The 16,461-nt window shown below is 33.1% G+C and overlaps 1 protein-coding gene across 2 annotated transcripts in view; it reads right to left on the bottom strand.

The window, feature by feature from the left end:
• The window catches only part of LOC145268505 (vesicle-associated membrane protein 4-like), a 39,585-nt gene extending 23,370 nt beyond the window's left edge, over positions 1-16,215 (bottom strand). The window contains exons 1-2 of one of the 2 annotated variants that reach the window (XM_080124028.1): positions 16,091-16,148; positions 15,958-16,057 (exon numbers count right to left, since the gene is read on the bottom strand). In XM_080124028.1, the coding sequence (XP_079980154.1) occupies positions 15,958-16,023 (66 nt within the window). In that variant the 5' untranslated portion in view covers positions 16,024-16,057; positions 16,091-16,148. Of the gene's footprint in view, positions 1-15,957 lie in introns of both variants that reach the window. The other variant, XM_080124027.1, reaches the window with a different exon arrangement.
• Positions 16,216-16,461: the final 246 nt, after the last annotated feature.

Raw genomic sequence — 16,461 nt, forward strand, 5'->3', positions numbered from 1 at the left:
TATAGAATGTTTATTGAATAAATCTTATCTCATTGAAATTCCTTTGGCTCTTAAATCTTCATAAAAAGACTTCTAAATTGGTGTAATAGGAGACTAAATGTAGAGATCTTGACTCTCTTGAGTTATTACATAATCCAAGAAAATTTAAAAACAAATCACTCTCCAAACCTTTTCCTTTTTTTACTAAACAACTTTGGAGTATGCTAAATAAATTTGGAGGAGGGAATATACGTGAGAGAGTGAGAAAAATATTTACGAAAAATAAACAGAAATATAAAGTTTATAAAGCAGGTGTTCATAGAAGAGTATATTATATATACTAAAACAAATGGTTCACAGCCATTGTTTATTTATTTATTTTTTAGAAAATATTAAATGTATAAAACAAAGGTTGAAAACAAAAGAATACTTTTTCTAAGGATAAGAGTCTTTGCAAAACAAAATGGATTTGAGAAGTATCCGAAAAGGTAATAAATACTTTGGTGAATACTGAACACATCAGGATCAGTTTTGAGTGACACTGCTAAGGACAAGCAAACACATGTTCCAATATTCAAGCAGGTGTGAACTCTACATAAACTCAAAAGCAAAAAAACTCAACAAAATAACTAATGAAAAATAAACAGAAATAGATATAAAATGTTTTGTCGTTTTCAATTCGAATGTTTATTTGAATAGTTTTATTTGTTGGTCACTAGATGATTGAGTTTGTAAAATAGACATGTTTCTATCTTGGTTGCATTGTTGACACAAAAGCATTTTTTTTCCAGTTACAGTGTTATATATATATTTTTTTTAAATATAAACATTTCATGTTCATGCATTCCTCTACAATAAATCAAATATTTAGGACATAATTACATTGACATCACCAATGTTAAGCAATACTGAGCCTTGTCAATGGATGACCATTTGGGAATACCAGGTGTTGTATGTAATGCATCAACACTTCCCTGCAAGAACTGGAAAAATCTAGCAATGTCATTTCTCCTGATGAGGATATAAAATCGACTAGGGATCGATTTGGAGTTTGATATTCCCTAGAAAATACCGCCTTTGGAACAAGCCAGTTAAACCCATCTAGAGAGAGTGCCGTTTTTTCTTCTTTTTATACACTCTTGCTATAACTTACTGGATTGTAAAAATTCAAATACCACAGACTCGATCGCTGCATGTTGAAAAACGCACATAATTCATCAATTTAATTCTTCTAACAAATTTCTTATTCATGATTTTTTCCCCCTTTTGTTGTATCTTGAATTTCATTGTATTTGTGCACTATATTTAGCACGTAATGTGCAAGGATGTAACCATTGTAAAGTCTTTTAACATTGTGTTAAAAATGATGCACAAATAGAAATAAATCTTTAAATTCATAATTTCTAAAGGTTACAATTGGTTTCATCAAGGAATAACAATACCCACCCCACTCACTGGAAACTTTAAAAATAATTTTTTTTCCTGAATTTTTTCATGATAATCTTAACATTTGGTATTTATTTGATTTCAATTCATTAAATAAAAGGAAAAAATAATGAAAAATAGTCACTATAAAAAAAAAACAAAAAAAAAAATGTTGCTTGATATTTGAATAAGATTTTTTTAAGTTTTGAAGGCTAAGTAAACAATGTGAACTTGTTTACCAACCAATATTTCCAAAAAAAAAAAATACGATTTTTTTTTATTATCTCAAAACACACAGCCACATGATACTACACACTGCCAACATTCAAACTTCGACTTAATTCCGTTGGACAGACTTCTATCTCCAAAGACTAATATGTCTTTAATAAAGGATTAAAAAGGGAAAAATAAATTTCTATTACTATTGTGTAAAAACCTCAAGTCTTTAAAATCTAATTTATAAAACTCACTATACCTGTCTGTCTCCATATTTTCAAACTATTTCTTTTGAAATTAAAAGTCACAGATTGGCGCTAGGGGTCTCAATTGTAATGCTAGGTATAGGGCAGCCAAACCATTGCTAACATTGCCCTGCTTTTTATTGAAACCAACCAAGAGGTCTTTTTAGTATCCTTGCTGTTCCCTTAAGTGCAATTGTCTGGATTTGTCTTGCCCTTGGTTCACCAGGTCTATTAGTTAGGTAGGACTTCAGGTTCTTCTTCATAAGCCCTGTAGCACCTATAATAACTGGTATGATTGATATCTCGTTAAGATTCCAGTTTCTTTTCATATCAAACATGAGACCTTGATATTTGGTTTGTTTCTCTCTTTCAGCTCTGTTCAGACCTTCATCATTAGGGACACTCACTTTAACCAAGGTTGCCACTCTTTCTGACTTATTCCATATAACTATGTATGGTTTAACAGCAACATTTCCAAGGTAGGTGACTGTAAGGGTTACACTGGATATCTATGGGTTATTTAATGCTGAACAAAGTTGTCAAATATAATTCTACAATCAAGATAATTATTTATATTCTTAGGATATTTTTCTGAGAAAGCATTACTCTTAAAAGGAAATTCCACAGAGGGTACAATTATTACTCAAGAACATGGAAACTGAGTACCTCAAGAAAGCACCTTCCCCCCCCCCAAGAGAAAAACAGTGTTCCAAGAATATATTGATCTTTGAATCCTGGCCTTTGGAATATATTGCTCTCAGAAGGAACTTTCACCGTGATAGTGGGGACATTAATCTTTGAAGGAAATTTTACAGAGAACGAGTAAGGCATTACTCCCAGAAAACATTATGACAATTGGTAATTTGCTTTGTTCAAAACGTGACTGAACTCCAACCAACACTTTCTAGCATGTATTTTGAGGGGGGGGGAAATAGGAGGAATGAGAGCATGACATGATTAGCTGATTGAGCAGATCAGGCCTCTCTAACTTCTAATCAAGCCAAAGAAAGAGCCAAAGTCGAAGAACATCTCAGTTATCAGGATCTCATCATAAGGCATCATGGGTTGCCACCTACCACAGCCTACAGGTGGCCCCTTTGGCAAGGGTGGGAATGGTACCTCTCTATATGAGGTGTGGTCGGCAAATTCATGATCCCAGTGAAGATTCGATGTGAAAGATACATGTTAAATGAAGTTATCAAGCTTGACAAATATTCCCAAGTTCAAAAAGTTGCACCTGAAGAAGGGTGGAGGTTACAGCAGCCAATGCGTTGTGAAAATAACAACTAAGATGAGAAGATTCATCTGAATAATCTAAAGAAATATTTTTATTGTTTTATAAAAATTACATATTTGTTTTTTTTCACTTCAGGATTTTGTTAACATGAACACCACCTCAAAAGCTGACTTATATTCTATCTTCCATTGAAAATACCAGGCATTAATTATCAGTAAACACTAAAAATAGAACCACAAAACATAAAAATTGTGAAAAACATCTTGAAAATAATGACAACTAAGCAAGACAACCAGTAATACATTTCTAGTGTAAAAGCTGCAGAATTCAATTAAATGGACAGGTCAGAAAGGTGACAAGAGTAATTATGCATGAAACTTGCATCAACATGAACACCGGTTCAATTTTTGATTTTTCACATTTCTAAAAACAGATGTCAGTTTAACTCAGATGTCAGTTTAACTCAGGTTAAAATAAAACAGAAAAATTGTTTTAAAAAAATAAATAAAAAGAGCAATAAATATCCACAGGAGTTTTCAAATAAGAAGAATAGAAACTCGAAAACAAAAAATATGGATGAAACAATTTTTCATCAATGTATGATCTTTCTTCTTCATGTCTTATTTCAGACTTCTCGTCAGTGATGTCATATCTTGCTGCCTAGTCCTAAAACTTACCTTCTAATGAAAGTTTCCATTTCCTTGCTCAATTTTAACCTTACATGTGAAATACGAGAAATTATCTGTTATTGATCTGTCTGTCGATCTATCTATCTGTATATCTCGATTTAGATATCTATCTATCTGGCAAGGTAAACAAGAGATGAGATGTGAAGCTATGTTTTGATAAAAATTGTCAAAACATATTGAAGTGTAAAATGGACAAGTTGCACCAGAAGTTTTTAAAATAGCTGACCAGAAGAATGTGTTTGTTGTCATGTGTTCAGGTTGGTTAACATAGAGTCAAGTTGGAATTTGGATATTGAGAAGATCGGACGGCTTAACGGTTGTCTCCTCATCACCTTATGATGGAGCCGACGTGTCTCAACATTGGAGACTATAATTAACCACCCAAGCAAAGATACTCACTTTCCATTCTTCCGCGATAGACACTTGGAAAGTGAATAAAAACTATATAAAACCAACCATCATCTTGGAGTTGAAATGCATTCATCCACAGGATCCAGCTTTCCTCCAAGAGCAGATGAATTCCAAGTGGAGCAAAAGACTAATGATGCAGTTGAAAAGTTAATGCGGCATGTCGAAATAGATGTATGTCTTTATGTTATGTCTGACACACACACAACACATTTAAACGATCATGGAACATAGACTGCAACACGTTCAGATAGTGAAGAACTCCACAATAGACATTTAGTAACACAACACATAATTAGAGGACGTATATATGAACGCCACTCCACAACGTAACACATGAATACTTCCGATTTTTTTAACAGTCTTTTTTACAGAATCGGACCTAAATGTTACAGTAGTTTCATAAATTACAATGTAGCAGCGATAATTTTTGAAGTTTTAGTTCCTATTTCATTGCAAATAAATCCATAAACCAGTAACACATTGGTTTCATGTGCAAGTTTCAAACTACTGTTCCCAACTTGATTGTTATGTTCACACTCAGTTATACTCTTCAACCTTTTTTAGGGGAAAGGGTAGTAAAATTGTATTTCTAATTCCCTTGAAAAGGGTCAAGTGATTTGGGAAAGAAAAATATGACAGATTTATTTTAAAAGTCATAATCTTTCTTATGAAAATGCATTCTAAAAAGCTTACATTTGTCTTCCCAAGATAGATAAAGTGGAAGGAATATTTTGTCAAAGTTGAATTCAGATTGAGAGCAATTTGAACTGTCTTTTGCATAACGAGATTGTTATTGCGACTAGCGGCCATGGAAAATATAAGAGTAGTGAATTATGATTACTCATAATGATGTGAAAAATTATGATTGAACTCAAAAAACAAAAAAGGAATATTTTATCGAAACAGAGGAAATAACGGCACATGACCCCACTTGTCAATCAAGATAAAAACAAAATCCGAGTAATTGAAAATCCCTATGTTACATCACTGTTTCAAGAAGTGAAGAGTAGAGTCGGGACAAGATATTGAACAGTCTAATAAAGATGCAACAATGGTTTAGTTAGTACACACACGCAAATCACACCTGTCTCATAACTAAATATTATTCAATTTGTTGAATGCAGTTCAAAATACGGACTTTTGTTCTAAGTCACTTTTACTCCATTCCATACCAGGAGATATGAAGCTGTATTGAACTCATATGATTTGTATTATTGTTATTTGCTGATAATCAACTCAGCATATATAGCAATAAACAAGGCTTTCTTTTTTATCATTATCATATTCAGTTTAAACATCTGTTTTACATGCTGGCATATATATATTATTTAACTGGAATTCATTATTGAGATGAGTATTATTTATTAATTTATTTATTGTGGACTATTATCCTCATCTTTTCTTAGATGTTGTTTCACGTTTCGGCCAACTATTCCTCTGGCCTTCGTCAGGTAACAGAGGAATAGATGGCCGAAACGTGAAATAACATCGAAGAAAAGATGAGGATAATAGTCCGCAATAAATAAATTAATGCTGACAGATGTTGGACAGCTTTTAGAAATTGGGCTTTCAATATAGCCTATCTCTCTGACCAAGTATTAGGTTGTTACAAAAATAATGGCCGTCCAAAATGATGTGTTTTGAAAAGTCATTTTAACACAAAATTGTAGTTCATTTTAGGATTATAGACTAATTAATATTGTTAAATTTATTTATTTTCAGGCAAAAAACTTTTTAGGAAGCACACAGGGCCCTCAATGATGAATAATCCAAAACGTGACCTTCGCCTCATGTTGCAGGAGTTCAAACTTAGGCACAATGCCTCCGAAACTTCTACTCATATCAACAGAACATGGGGAGAGGGGTCCACAAGTGATCGGACAGTACGATGGTGGTTCCAAAAATTTTGTAGTGGAGACGAGAGCCTTGAAGATGAAGAAGGTAGAGGGCGAGCATGCAGTCTTGACAATGAACAACTGCAAGCAGTTGTTGACCAAGATGCTCTTCCTGAAACCAATCCAGCATGATTTGGTGATGAAGACAAATGTTTTCATCAAGACATCATCTCTAGATACTTGCCTACAAAAAACTGATAAGCAAACAAATTTCTTTTCTTCAACAAAGAAAATCACCATGTATTACTGACTTCAAGATAAAATTTCCACTCCTTCTTTATCAGTAATAAACACTTAACCATCAAATACTAGACAATTAGCATCTAAAATCTGCAATCATATATCAACTAGTATAAACTGTGAAAGCAACTAGCCTGATCCTGAAGTTTTTTGGGATTTTTTTTTACATAGGAGTCATCACTTATCAAGGCACAGAGGCCACTTGAGGATAAGGGTTAAAGAGTGTACAGTAGTCAATGGGACAATATCCTAGTACTCGTTAGTAGTGGAAATTTGGTAAACTGGATTACTTAAGAGGAACAGCTTATTAAGAACTTGTTTACGTTGGACTTGAAGACGACCATATTGTAGTTAGCTGGAAATCAGGCAAACGAAACAGTTCCACAGGTTTGCAGTTCAAAGAAAGAAGCTTTGTTCATGTAATCTACGTTTAGGTTTAGGCACAGATAAAGATTGGGGGGAGTTATTAATGGTGTTTTCAGCTAGACAAGTGTTTCTTGTGAAAGTTTGGTGAGAGGGAACGATAAGTGATGATATCTATGAGAGATGGGGGTTCAAATTATCTGCTTGCATGCCAAAGGGGGCAAGTTTCTTTTATGAGCACAACAGTTTAAAAATTGAGAATATAAGAACAACCAAGATGAAAACACCCGATCTCAAAACTATTATCAGCCATTCATTACTTCAATTAATAACTTACACGCATTTACATTTCAGAAAAACGTTTAAACTATATGCAAAAACCATTTTGTAATAGGGTCCTTGCATCTGTATCAATCCTACTGATCTTGTTTAACATGAAGAAAAGGATCACCAAGCTTTGATTAAAAGTAGTGATGGGACGATTACAAGAGTTTTTTCCAATTCTAATAACAAAAGCATCCGAAAAAACACAACCACAGCATAAAAGTAATCACTCACACAACTATAGACCCCCCGATTGAAAAGTTTCATTAAATAGTGTTGATCTTTTATATAGGTATTTGGGGCTTTTCTTATTGACTAACTAGAAAGAACAATAAAGTTACAATATAAATATACCAAATTTATGTTAAAAAACAAATCGACTAAATTATTTTTAGGTCATTTTTTTTAAATATAATTTTGCACGAGAATCAAATCTATAAAAAAAATTGAATGTTCATCTTTATTTGTATCTTACTAACAACTTATAAAATGACAATACACCTTGGGAAACTTCAATATTTGAATTTGGGATAAATCAATTCTCTTTTGTGTGATAAGATTTTAGAGATTTACCAGCAGGCTGCCCGGCATTGCCCAATAGTAAGATACATGTAAATATATTTTAATTTATGTAGATTGCATGTATATTACTATAGAAACAATTCTGTCGATTATTATATTTTACCTATTATATAGATGTGAGATCCAAACTAAAAATAAATATATATATGACTTGAGTGCCATCAACTAAAATCAAAAGTAGAACACAACTCTCCACCCTCATTCCTTAGCCTCAGTCACGCCCATATATATATATATTCAATTGTCATCTTTTTTTTTTAAAGATGAAAGTGCCCGATTGTCAAAAACAAAATTCAAGCAAGGGTGCACGGTCCACAGTTTTATTATTATATAGATAATCTATATATATAAAAGCGAAAATGTATGTGTGTATGTATGTTCGCTTTTCCTCGATGTCCACGAAAGGCTTCTTTCAAACAAGCGCTTGCTCGCTTCACAACTTTTAAAAACTTTTTATATCATCTATAAATTGTAATATCTACGAATTATCCACGGAGCTCGCCTGTCTATTTAATTTTATTGACTTTCAAACGTTAATTATTCCACATTTCCCGCATCGGCACGCATTACATTCGGTTTTCGGTATAAAAAAAGCGAACCTTGACTCTAATCACAGGCCCAGAGCCAGTTTGGTCAATGTCGACTTCGTCATATCAGACTGTAGCTTTCATTTCGCTCCTCCTAATAAACAGGGAGCGGGTTTTTAAAAACAAACAAACCAATTTATTCAAAACTGTCCCGCATAAAATGCTTACCGCTGAATACCTATCACCGTCATGTCAATCAAAAACGCGCACCTGTTTGTTTTTTTAACGCTTTACTATTTTCCAACTGCACGTCGTCAACGCTTCGGGTTTTTTTCACATACCTCAAAAAACACCCGGGCAACGCCGGGTACCCCTCGCTAGTGATTTTATAAAACTCTTTGCGATGAATCTGCCACTGGAGAATTTGACCCAAAATAATTGAATAATTATTGTAACATTCTTCCTGCATGAGCATATCACTTGAATCCTATTATGATAGCTTCTAAAATTCAGTATAGAGAGATATGTGTGCAGAACAGGAGACTTTGACAATATGGTCACATTAAAACAATGGATGAAAATTCTTGGGTTAGTAAATGTAGAACAGTTAAGACAGCAGACCCAGTTCACAGATGGAGGCAAAAATATAAGTGATAAAAATGAACTTGAAAAAATAAATACCTGGCCAGAGATAAGTTAATTTGGTTGTCAATTTCTAAAATTCGTCCAACACATGTCAGCATGTAAAATGGCCGTTAAACCAAATATGAATATGAAACAAAAAAAAAACTGACCTTATTTCTAAAATATATTGTTTAGTGTGTAGTGTTAAAAAAATAATTGCTTCTAGTATTTTGTGTCACTAGCTGACAGCAAATAAATTGGTTAAATATATTTGCAAAGCATCTGTTACCGTTGTGTGGAATCATTGCAATGAAAATTCACATGAATAAACAGATTTAATGAATTTATTTTTCTTCAAAGATTATTATTTATACAATTTTTTTATATTTGTAATCAATGAAATTTTGTTGACATTAAATATTTTGTGATAAATCTATAACCATCATTCATCATATTTAGTTTAATGTCTATTCTATATGCTGCCATGTTTTAAACAACTTTTAGATATTGAATTCTAAATTACCCTATCACTGATGAAGTCTTTATTTATCCCCTTTTCATCTTAAACCTATCCTTATCACTTTCTCCCATGTTTTCCTTGACCTTCCTCTCTGAACTTACCCTACTACCTCAACTGTTCTACATTACTTACCTGCAAATTTTCATTCATTCTTTTAACATGGCGATATCATAAAATTCTCTTGTTCTACACCAAATGTATAGCTAGGAGGGACCAAGGATGGGTATAAACTTCCATAGCAAAAATTTTACAAAATATGTTTCTTCTATTTTAGTAAAGTTTCATTTCATTTTTTTTTTTTATTATAATTAAAGCAACCTAAAAATTGCAATTAATACTCATTAAATTTTCTTATAACATGAAATATAAATATTTTGATTGATTTATGAAATTTTTTATAGACATTCGAATATATGTCTAATTTGCATAACTTGTTTTAAAATAATCTATAATTAATTAATGATTGCTGTTATTCTTTTGTAATTTTGCCGTGTTACTTTCCCTGATTCTAAGCAATGTCAATTTTAATTATACACATGAAAAGCCAAACTGAAAATTAGGTTGGGAAAATATAATCGCCATCCAAGCAAGTTGAGAATGAAGCTAGCTAAGAAAGAACGATAACTCAATATTATCATCATGTCTTTAACCAGAAACTTATGAAAAGATAGTGTTCTTACTTATTCTCATCTATATATATAAAAGACAAAATGGCCGTATGCGTTTTTGCATGTCTAGCAAAGGCTTTTTTTTCGCCAGGATTCTCGGGGGCTGGGGGCTTACTATTCTTTAGAACTTTTTATACACTCCCTAGATTATAATATCTACAATTTGCGAATGCACATTTTATCTACATTTATTTACATCAACTTTTATAAAAATCATGCTATTCCTTCCTCTTGCATGTTTGTTCGGCTTTTTCATATAAAAGCAAAACCGAATCGAAAGTGAAAACAGCTACCCTGCCTTTCATGCTGGGATGTCCAGAAAGCAATCAGCTTTGATCAATCCGGGGGAAACCCCTCATATCAGACAACTGCAATTCATTTGGACAATCCCTTTTTATGGGGGGCTGGTTTTCCCCAACATTGTGGGGAAATGAAACAGCAGAAATCTGAACAGCCTCCAGCCAACGTTCGTTTCTGCAAGTCGACTTTTTGATTGACATCGCTAAATTTCAACACTTTTCACTTCCTATGGTTTCGTAGCATAGCGGTAAAATGTCACCTTTTCTTTCACTTTCTTTTCTGCCTTTGGTTCGTCGGGTTTTTTTTTTCTTTCTTTACACCTACAAACACCCGGGCAACACCGGGTACCCCAGCTAGTTGTTTATAAAGATGACAAGTATTTTTCCATCAAATTTGCATAAAGCATTCATTCTAAATCAATGGGCTATAACATTTGCTCGTTTTTAACAAGTTTAGTATTGAAAATAAAATATTTCATTATTTATTAGTGTTTGTTTTGTTTATTATTTATGGTTTGTATTATTAACTTATAGGATTTTACTTTTTTAATTTAATATATTTATTTTATATTAATTTAGTATTATTTTTCATTAATAATGTTTTTATAATTCATAACGATTGAAATATTTTTTTCTTTATTATTTTTTATTTTTAATTAGTTTATAAAGGCTAGGTATTAGTTTTATAATAAGTTTAATGTATTTAGGTTTCTGAATTTTTGAGATGAGGATTGAAGATTTGAATTATTCAGCAGACTACTGTTCTCATCTTGGATGTTATTTTAACACAATATTTCAGCTGATATAACATCCAACCTTCTCCACATGTAGCTTCTCAAACTCTTTGACATCTTTCTGTCGAACTCGGGAATCTGTACAAAATTTTGAACAAAACTCTTTATTTAATCCACAAGAGTAGATTGCTCTCATTCCATCAACCATAACTAAGTAATTCACAACTGCAGTTTGTGTGTCACCCACACTGAAGATTGAACCTTCAACTTCCACAAAAGTGGCACTTACAATTAAATTTTACCTAGTACTTTTTTTTAGAGTTACCAGTCAGTCAGCTGATACCCAACTCCTATACCTGCCTACAAACTGATATGCGGAAATATTCCAGACAGAAACCCCAGCCCACCTTTCTCATGCTCTCCTTCTTAAGGTAAAAAGAAGAAAAAGATCAAAACGAAAGTAGGGGACTCAAGGGTGGTGAAATGGAAAAGCAGGAAAAATGAAAGCCAGGTGCAACAAAAAAAGATTTTCAGAGAATCATTCTATGCATTAGTTCGCACTTAAAGCACTATGTTTCATTAACCGAGCTATAATATGAATCTGCAGTATATCAACTCTCATCCCATATGCCCAAGTCAATTTACATGGAGATGATCAAAAAGGATCTGTGATGATACTAGTTTTCTGGTATTGTGAAGTAACCAAATAGAAATAGAAACTTGAAAAATGAAATAAGAAATCACCTAAACACAAGTTGAAATGTTTGAATTATGGAAAACAAATAGACATTGCGAACTTGTTTGGTTTCAGTTTAGGGAATGACTACGCAATCACCTAAATACAAGTTGATATATTATTTGAACAACAGGAAGGGATTTTGTAAAACATGCTTTATTTCAATATTCCTGGTGAACCAAGTGCGAGAGAAATCCAGACAATTGCACTTAAGGAAGCAACAAAGATACTAAAAAGAGCTCTCGATTGGTTTCAATAAAAAGCAGGAAAATGTTGGCAGCTGGTTTGGCTGCCCCATACCCAACGTTACAATCTTCAAAGGAAGAAAATAAAAAAAATTATATATATATATATATATATATATATATATATATATATATTGATGGCAAAGGATGACAAAATCATCAAGATATAATTGAATGCATGTCAGCATCATAAAAATCAAACAATAATCAACTTGAAACTTATTCCACATGACTAAAGGATTCACAAAAAACAAAACTAATGAATAGTCGGCCCACCATCTAACCATGAGGGATTATTCATCAACAGGAGGGGAGATTTCTGAAACTGGAACAGCATAGGATGACATCACAGAGAGATTGATGTGGACATTTCTTAAGTGTGACTTAAGTAGATTCGGTCCCTGTGGACATGGTCAAGGGCTGGATTGACAGGAAGAACATTTATAAAAACTGGAAACAAAAAGAACTAGGGCTGCTAGAACAAGGAGCAAGAGCTGGAGCGGTGGTCACTCCTTGCTCCTCCTCTTTCCTGCAGCACCTGCTCCAACTGCGCTGGAGAGGTAAGCTGGATCACAGGAGTCCTGAGCTGGAGAAAAGGTTGCTGTAATGTGTGACAAAGGTCCGGTGGAGAGATGTGTTAAAAAGCTCGGGTGAAGAGATGTGTTAAAAAAAAAAAAAAAACGTGATAGTCCTGAGAAGACCTTCATGCCATACCCTGTCAAAAGCCTTAGATATATCTAGAACTACCACTCTACCCTCCCCTGCTTTGTCCAGTGAATGGTATATATGTTCAGAGATTGCAGTTAGGATGTCTGCTATGGAACGGGCTTGCCTAAATCCATATTGTTGGTCGCTCAGAAGTTTAGTATCTGTAAGGTGATGGACTAGAGCTTACGGACCCAAATATTTTGGCAAAAAGTGAGAAGCTAATGGGGTGATAATTTAATAGGTCAGTTCTTTCGACAGAATTATTGAAAACTGGTACCACAGAAGCAGTTTTCCAACAGTCAGGAAAGCAAGATTCATTAAGGCATTTATTGTAAAGTTTGGAGAGAACTAGAACTATTTCAGCGGAGCACTTTTTTAATAGCACAGCCGGGATCAGATCAGGTCCACTTGCTTTTGAAGTGTCAAAATTTTTTATGTTTATTTTATTTATTGCCGACATAACCCCTAAGTTAAGCAATGATGAGACTGGCCAGTACCAGATGGGTGACCATTTTGGGAATGCTAGGGGTATCGTATGTGTTAAAAACAACTCCTGCAGCTAGTATCATGGTTGGGCTACTGTAGGTAAACAAACAAGAAATTGCCAATAGAAATTATCGTATTTTTAGAAAAATGTGCAGTTATTTATTGATTTTTTTTCATTTTTGGTATCGATTCTTTCAAGCATTTCCTATTTAATCATATATTAGCAATATTGGGCTTAGTAAAAGAAAATTATTAATTTATTCTTCAAAAGCGTTTTTCGCAAAATACTGAAAATATATCATTGTGAAAAAAAAAGGGAAGGGGGATTAATGATTGCTCAAGAGAGGGAGAGCGGTGCGCACTTACCTTGCTTACTAACAAAAAGAGATTGCCTTGCCTTCTCTGCCTTTTTTAAAGCTTTTTTTTCACAGGTCTAGTGACAGTTAATCACATGACCTTTTGGTTATTTAAAGGGAGATTCTTCTCAGTGGTCAAGTTTTTTTTTAGATGCATTTGTGGCTGGTGCCGGAAAGCTATTCTTTGATTACCTAAGCTTTGCTGGCTAGCAATTGTTAACTGACTGTCACGTCGCGGAAGGGGGCAATTCTTTCGCAACTTAAGGTAGGTGTACATTGCTTCTTTGTCGATATTTCCTACCGACGAGTGGTGGGGGGGGGTGAAGAAAAGACGTTTAGCTTGCAACGAAAAATTACCTCGTTGCTTACAAGCAAACGTATTCTTGTAAATATAATGCGCTGTTAACAGTTGTCGTACCAGTCTGATAGATCTCTAACAACGACAAGAACAAACTACAACAAGCCTACAAAGGTGACTCTTTTTATAGTCTCAATCTCTCGTTCAGCGAGATTGAAATGAGACTGGAATGTCTATTTAAGCTATAAGGAATAGACATCCTATTTTCTTCATTAACAAACACCAGGCCGGGCCGTTCACAGCCATGAGTGTCTTTCCCTTCCCACCAAGCCACCCTCGGTAAGTCAATCAATTTAATTATCACATCTTTTCCTCGACTGAGCAGTCATTGGATTTTAAGGGAAAATTAATTTTTTTTCACAGTTTGTTTTTTTGCTAACATATTGAACGAATTTCACACTTTAAAACACAATAGATGAAAAATAAAACATTCAAAATTCAGATTTTCAACTTTAAAATCTGATACATGCATACTTTTTTTTTTGTTGTTTTTTTTTTATTTCTTTGTTTATTTTATCTACAATCCTCATCTAAGATGAGGCTCATCTTCCCCACAATATAATATATTTTGTTCAGTTTCGGCTAGTTATTTTAAGCATATAAATAAAGAAGGGGAGTTGTTGGCAAAATATATATATATAAATATCGATTATGAAAGAAAAAAAATGTACAAGTTCATCTCCACTTTATAATGGGTGAAAATTTCGTATTGATTGGATAATTACTTGCTTTTTGGTAGATTGTTAAAGACGGACTCCGTCAAAAAATACTCCCTCTTTTCGTTTTGGCCGTGCCTAATATACCCCAACTATAAACGGATATTTTCAACCGTTTTTATTCTATAACTGAACAGTTGGGTTTGTATTACTGTACACATAGATTCGAAAAAGTTGTCAAAAAATAAATATATAACAAATAAATGTTATCAAAGGCAAGATAAGTTACTTTTCTACCAAACTGGATATATATTTTTGTTTTTATTCACTGTAACATGTTTATTCAGCTCGAAAAACATGCAGTGTTTACCGATGTATTGGAAAATTCAAAATGGCGCCCGACTCTCTCTTTAACACAGTAAGTTTTGGGAAAAGGTGTTATAAATAATAAACTAGACAAAATACTATATAAAAAAAAAAAAACACCTGATATATGTCAACCTATGTCACGGTAACATATATTGAGCGAATGTCTAACAGTATTTTGTCTAGTTTATTATTTATAACACCTTTTCCCGAACTTACTGTGTTAAAGAGAGAGTCGGGTGCCATTTTGAATTTTCAATTACATCGGTAAACACTATGCTTTTCGAGCTGAATAAACATGTTACATTGAATAAAAACACGAAAATTATATCCAGAGAAAAGTAACTTATCTTGCCTTCGATAACATTTGTTATATATTTGTTTTTTGACAACTTTTTCGAATCTGTGTAATACAAACCCGAACAGTTTAATTACATTTAAATTGGGACCAAGAAAAGTATGAGCTAGTCGTAATCCATAGTTTTTGTAAAAAAATAAATAAATAAATAATAAAACCATTAGTGCAGTTTAATATCCACCAGCAAATGTTTTCATTTTAGGAGGGTTCCATTCGCGCAATGTAAGAGTTAACAAAATCCCTTCTTCCCTATGTTAAGAATGGCTTTCCATATTTGCTTGGGAATATTATACAGTACCTATGCAGAATACAGCGCATAGAATTTTCGAGTTAAATTCAATTTTTACGGTATCTTTTGTTTATTAAATTGTTAGGTGAAAGTACATAATAGTTAGAACACCCTCATTTTCCCATGTTAAGAATGAGTTTCTAAACAATAGCGTTATTATTTCAGTACGGTCCATCTTCTGCATAAATATCTGTTACACTGCAGAAGTGCCAAAAATATATTAAAAAGAGAAAACACGAAAATATTTTTTTAATTAACTACGTAGCTATTTGTGCTTTGGCAGCCACACCTCATATGGACGTTATATTTTTAAATAAAACTCTTTCATTCTGGAGAAACCCGGACTTTCTAATGGTGAAAACAAAAATAAAAGTTAAATGATAAAAAATAACAAATTAATTTTATTAGAAAACAAACTTACCAATTCAGAAGGACGAGACGATGCCATTTCGGAACTTCCGACATTACGTACAAATTTAGGTGGCATTTTTATTTTGTGTTTTTTTAGTGTTTGTTAAACGTTATTATTATTATTATTATTATTATTATTATTATTATTATTATTATTTAAAGAAATAAACTATTAAAATAAGAGTCGGTATATCTAATCCAAAATAAATTGTTGAATAAATATACGCAATCACAATCGTCTATAAAACATCAGACGTTGTTTTGTTGTGATGTGAGCAACACATCCGACTTCCGCCGGAAGCTGGATACTTCTAGGCGGTGAATAATAAAATTTGTCTCTTCTTTAAAAAAAAAACAAAAAAAAAACATTATAAACGAAATATATAAAACGGGTTTCGAAATTACTCATTGATGGGGCTAGGTCGAGTTGGCTGCTGGATATCAAAGTGAAACCGATGCCAAACTAGAATTTAAAGTGATGATAACCTGATTAATTGAAAAAAAAAATTAGGGC

This window comes from Euprymna scolopes, chromosome 4 (assembly GCF_053919585.1).
Source record: "Euprymna scolopes isolate OS-2025 chromosome 4, ASM5391958v1, whole genome shotgun sequence".
Taxonomy (NCBI): Eukaryota; Metazoa; Mollusca; class Cephalopoda; order Sepiida; family Sepiolidae; genus Euprymna; species Euprymna scolopes.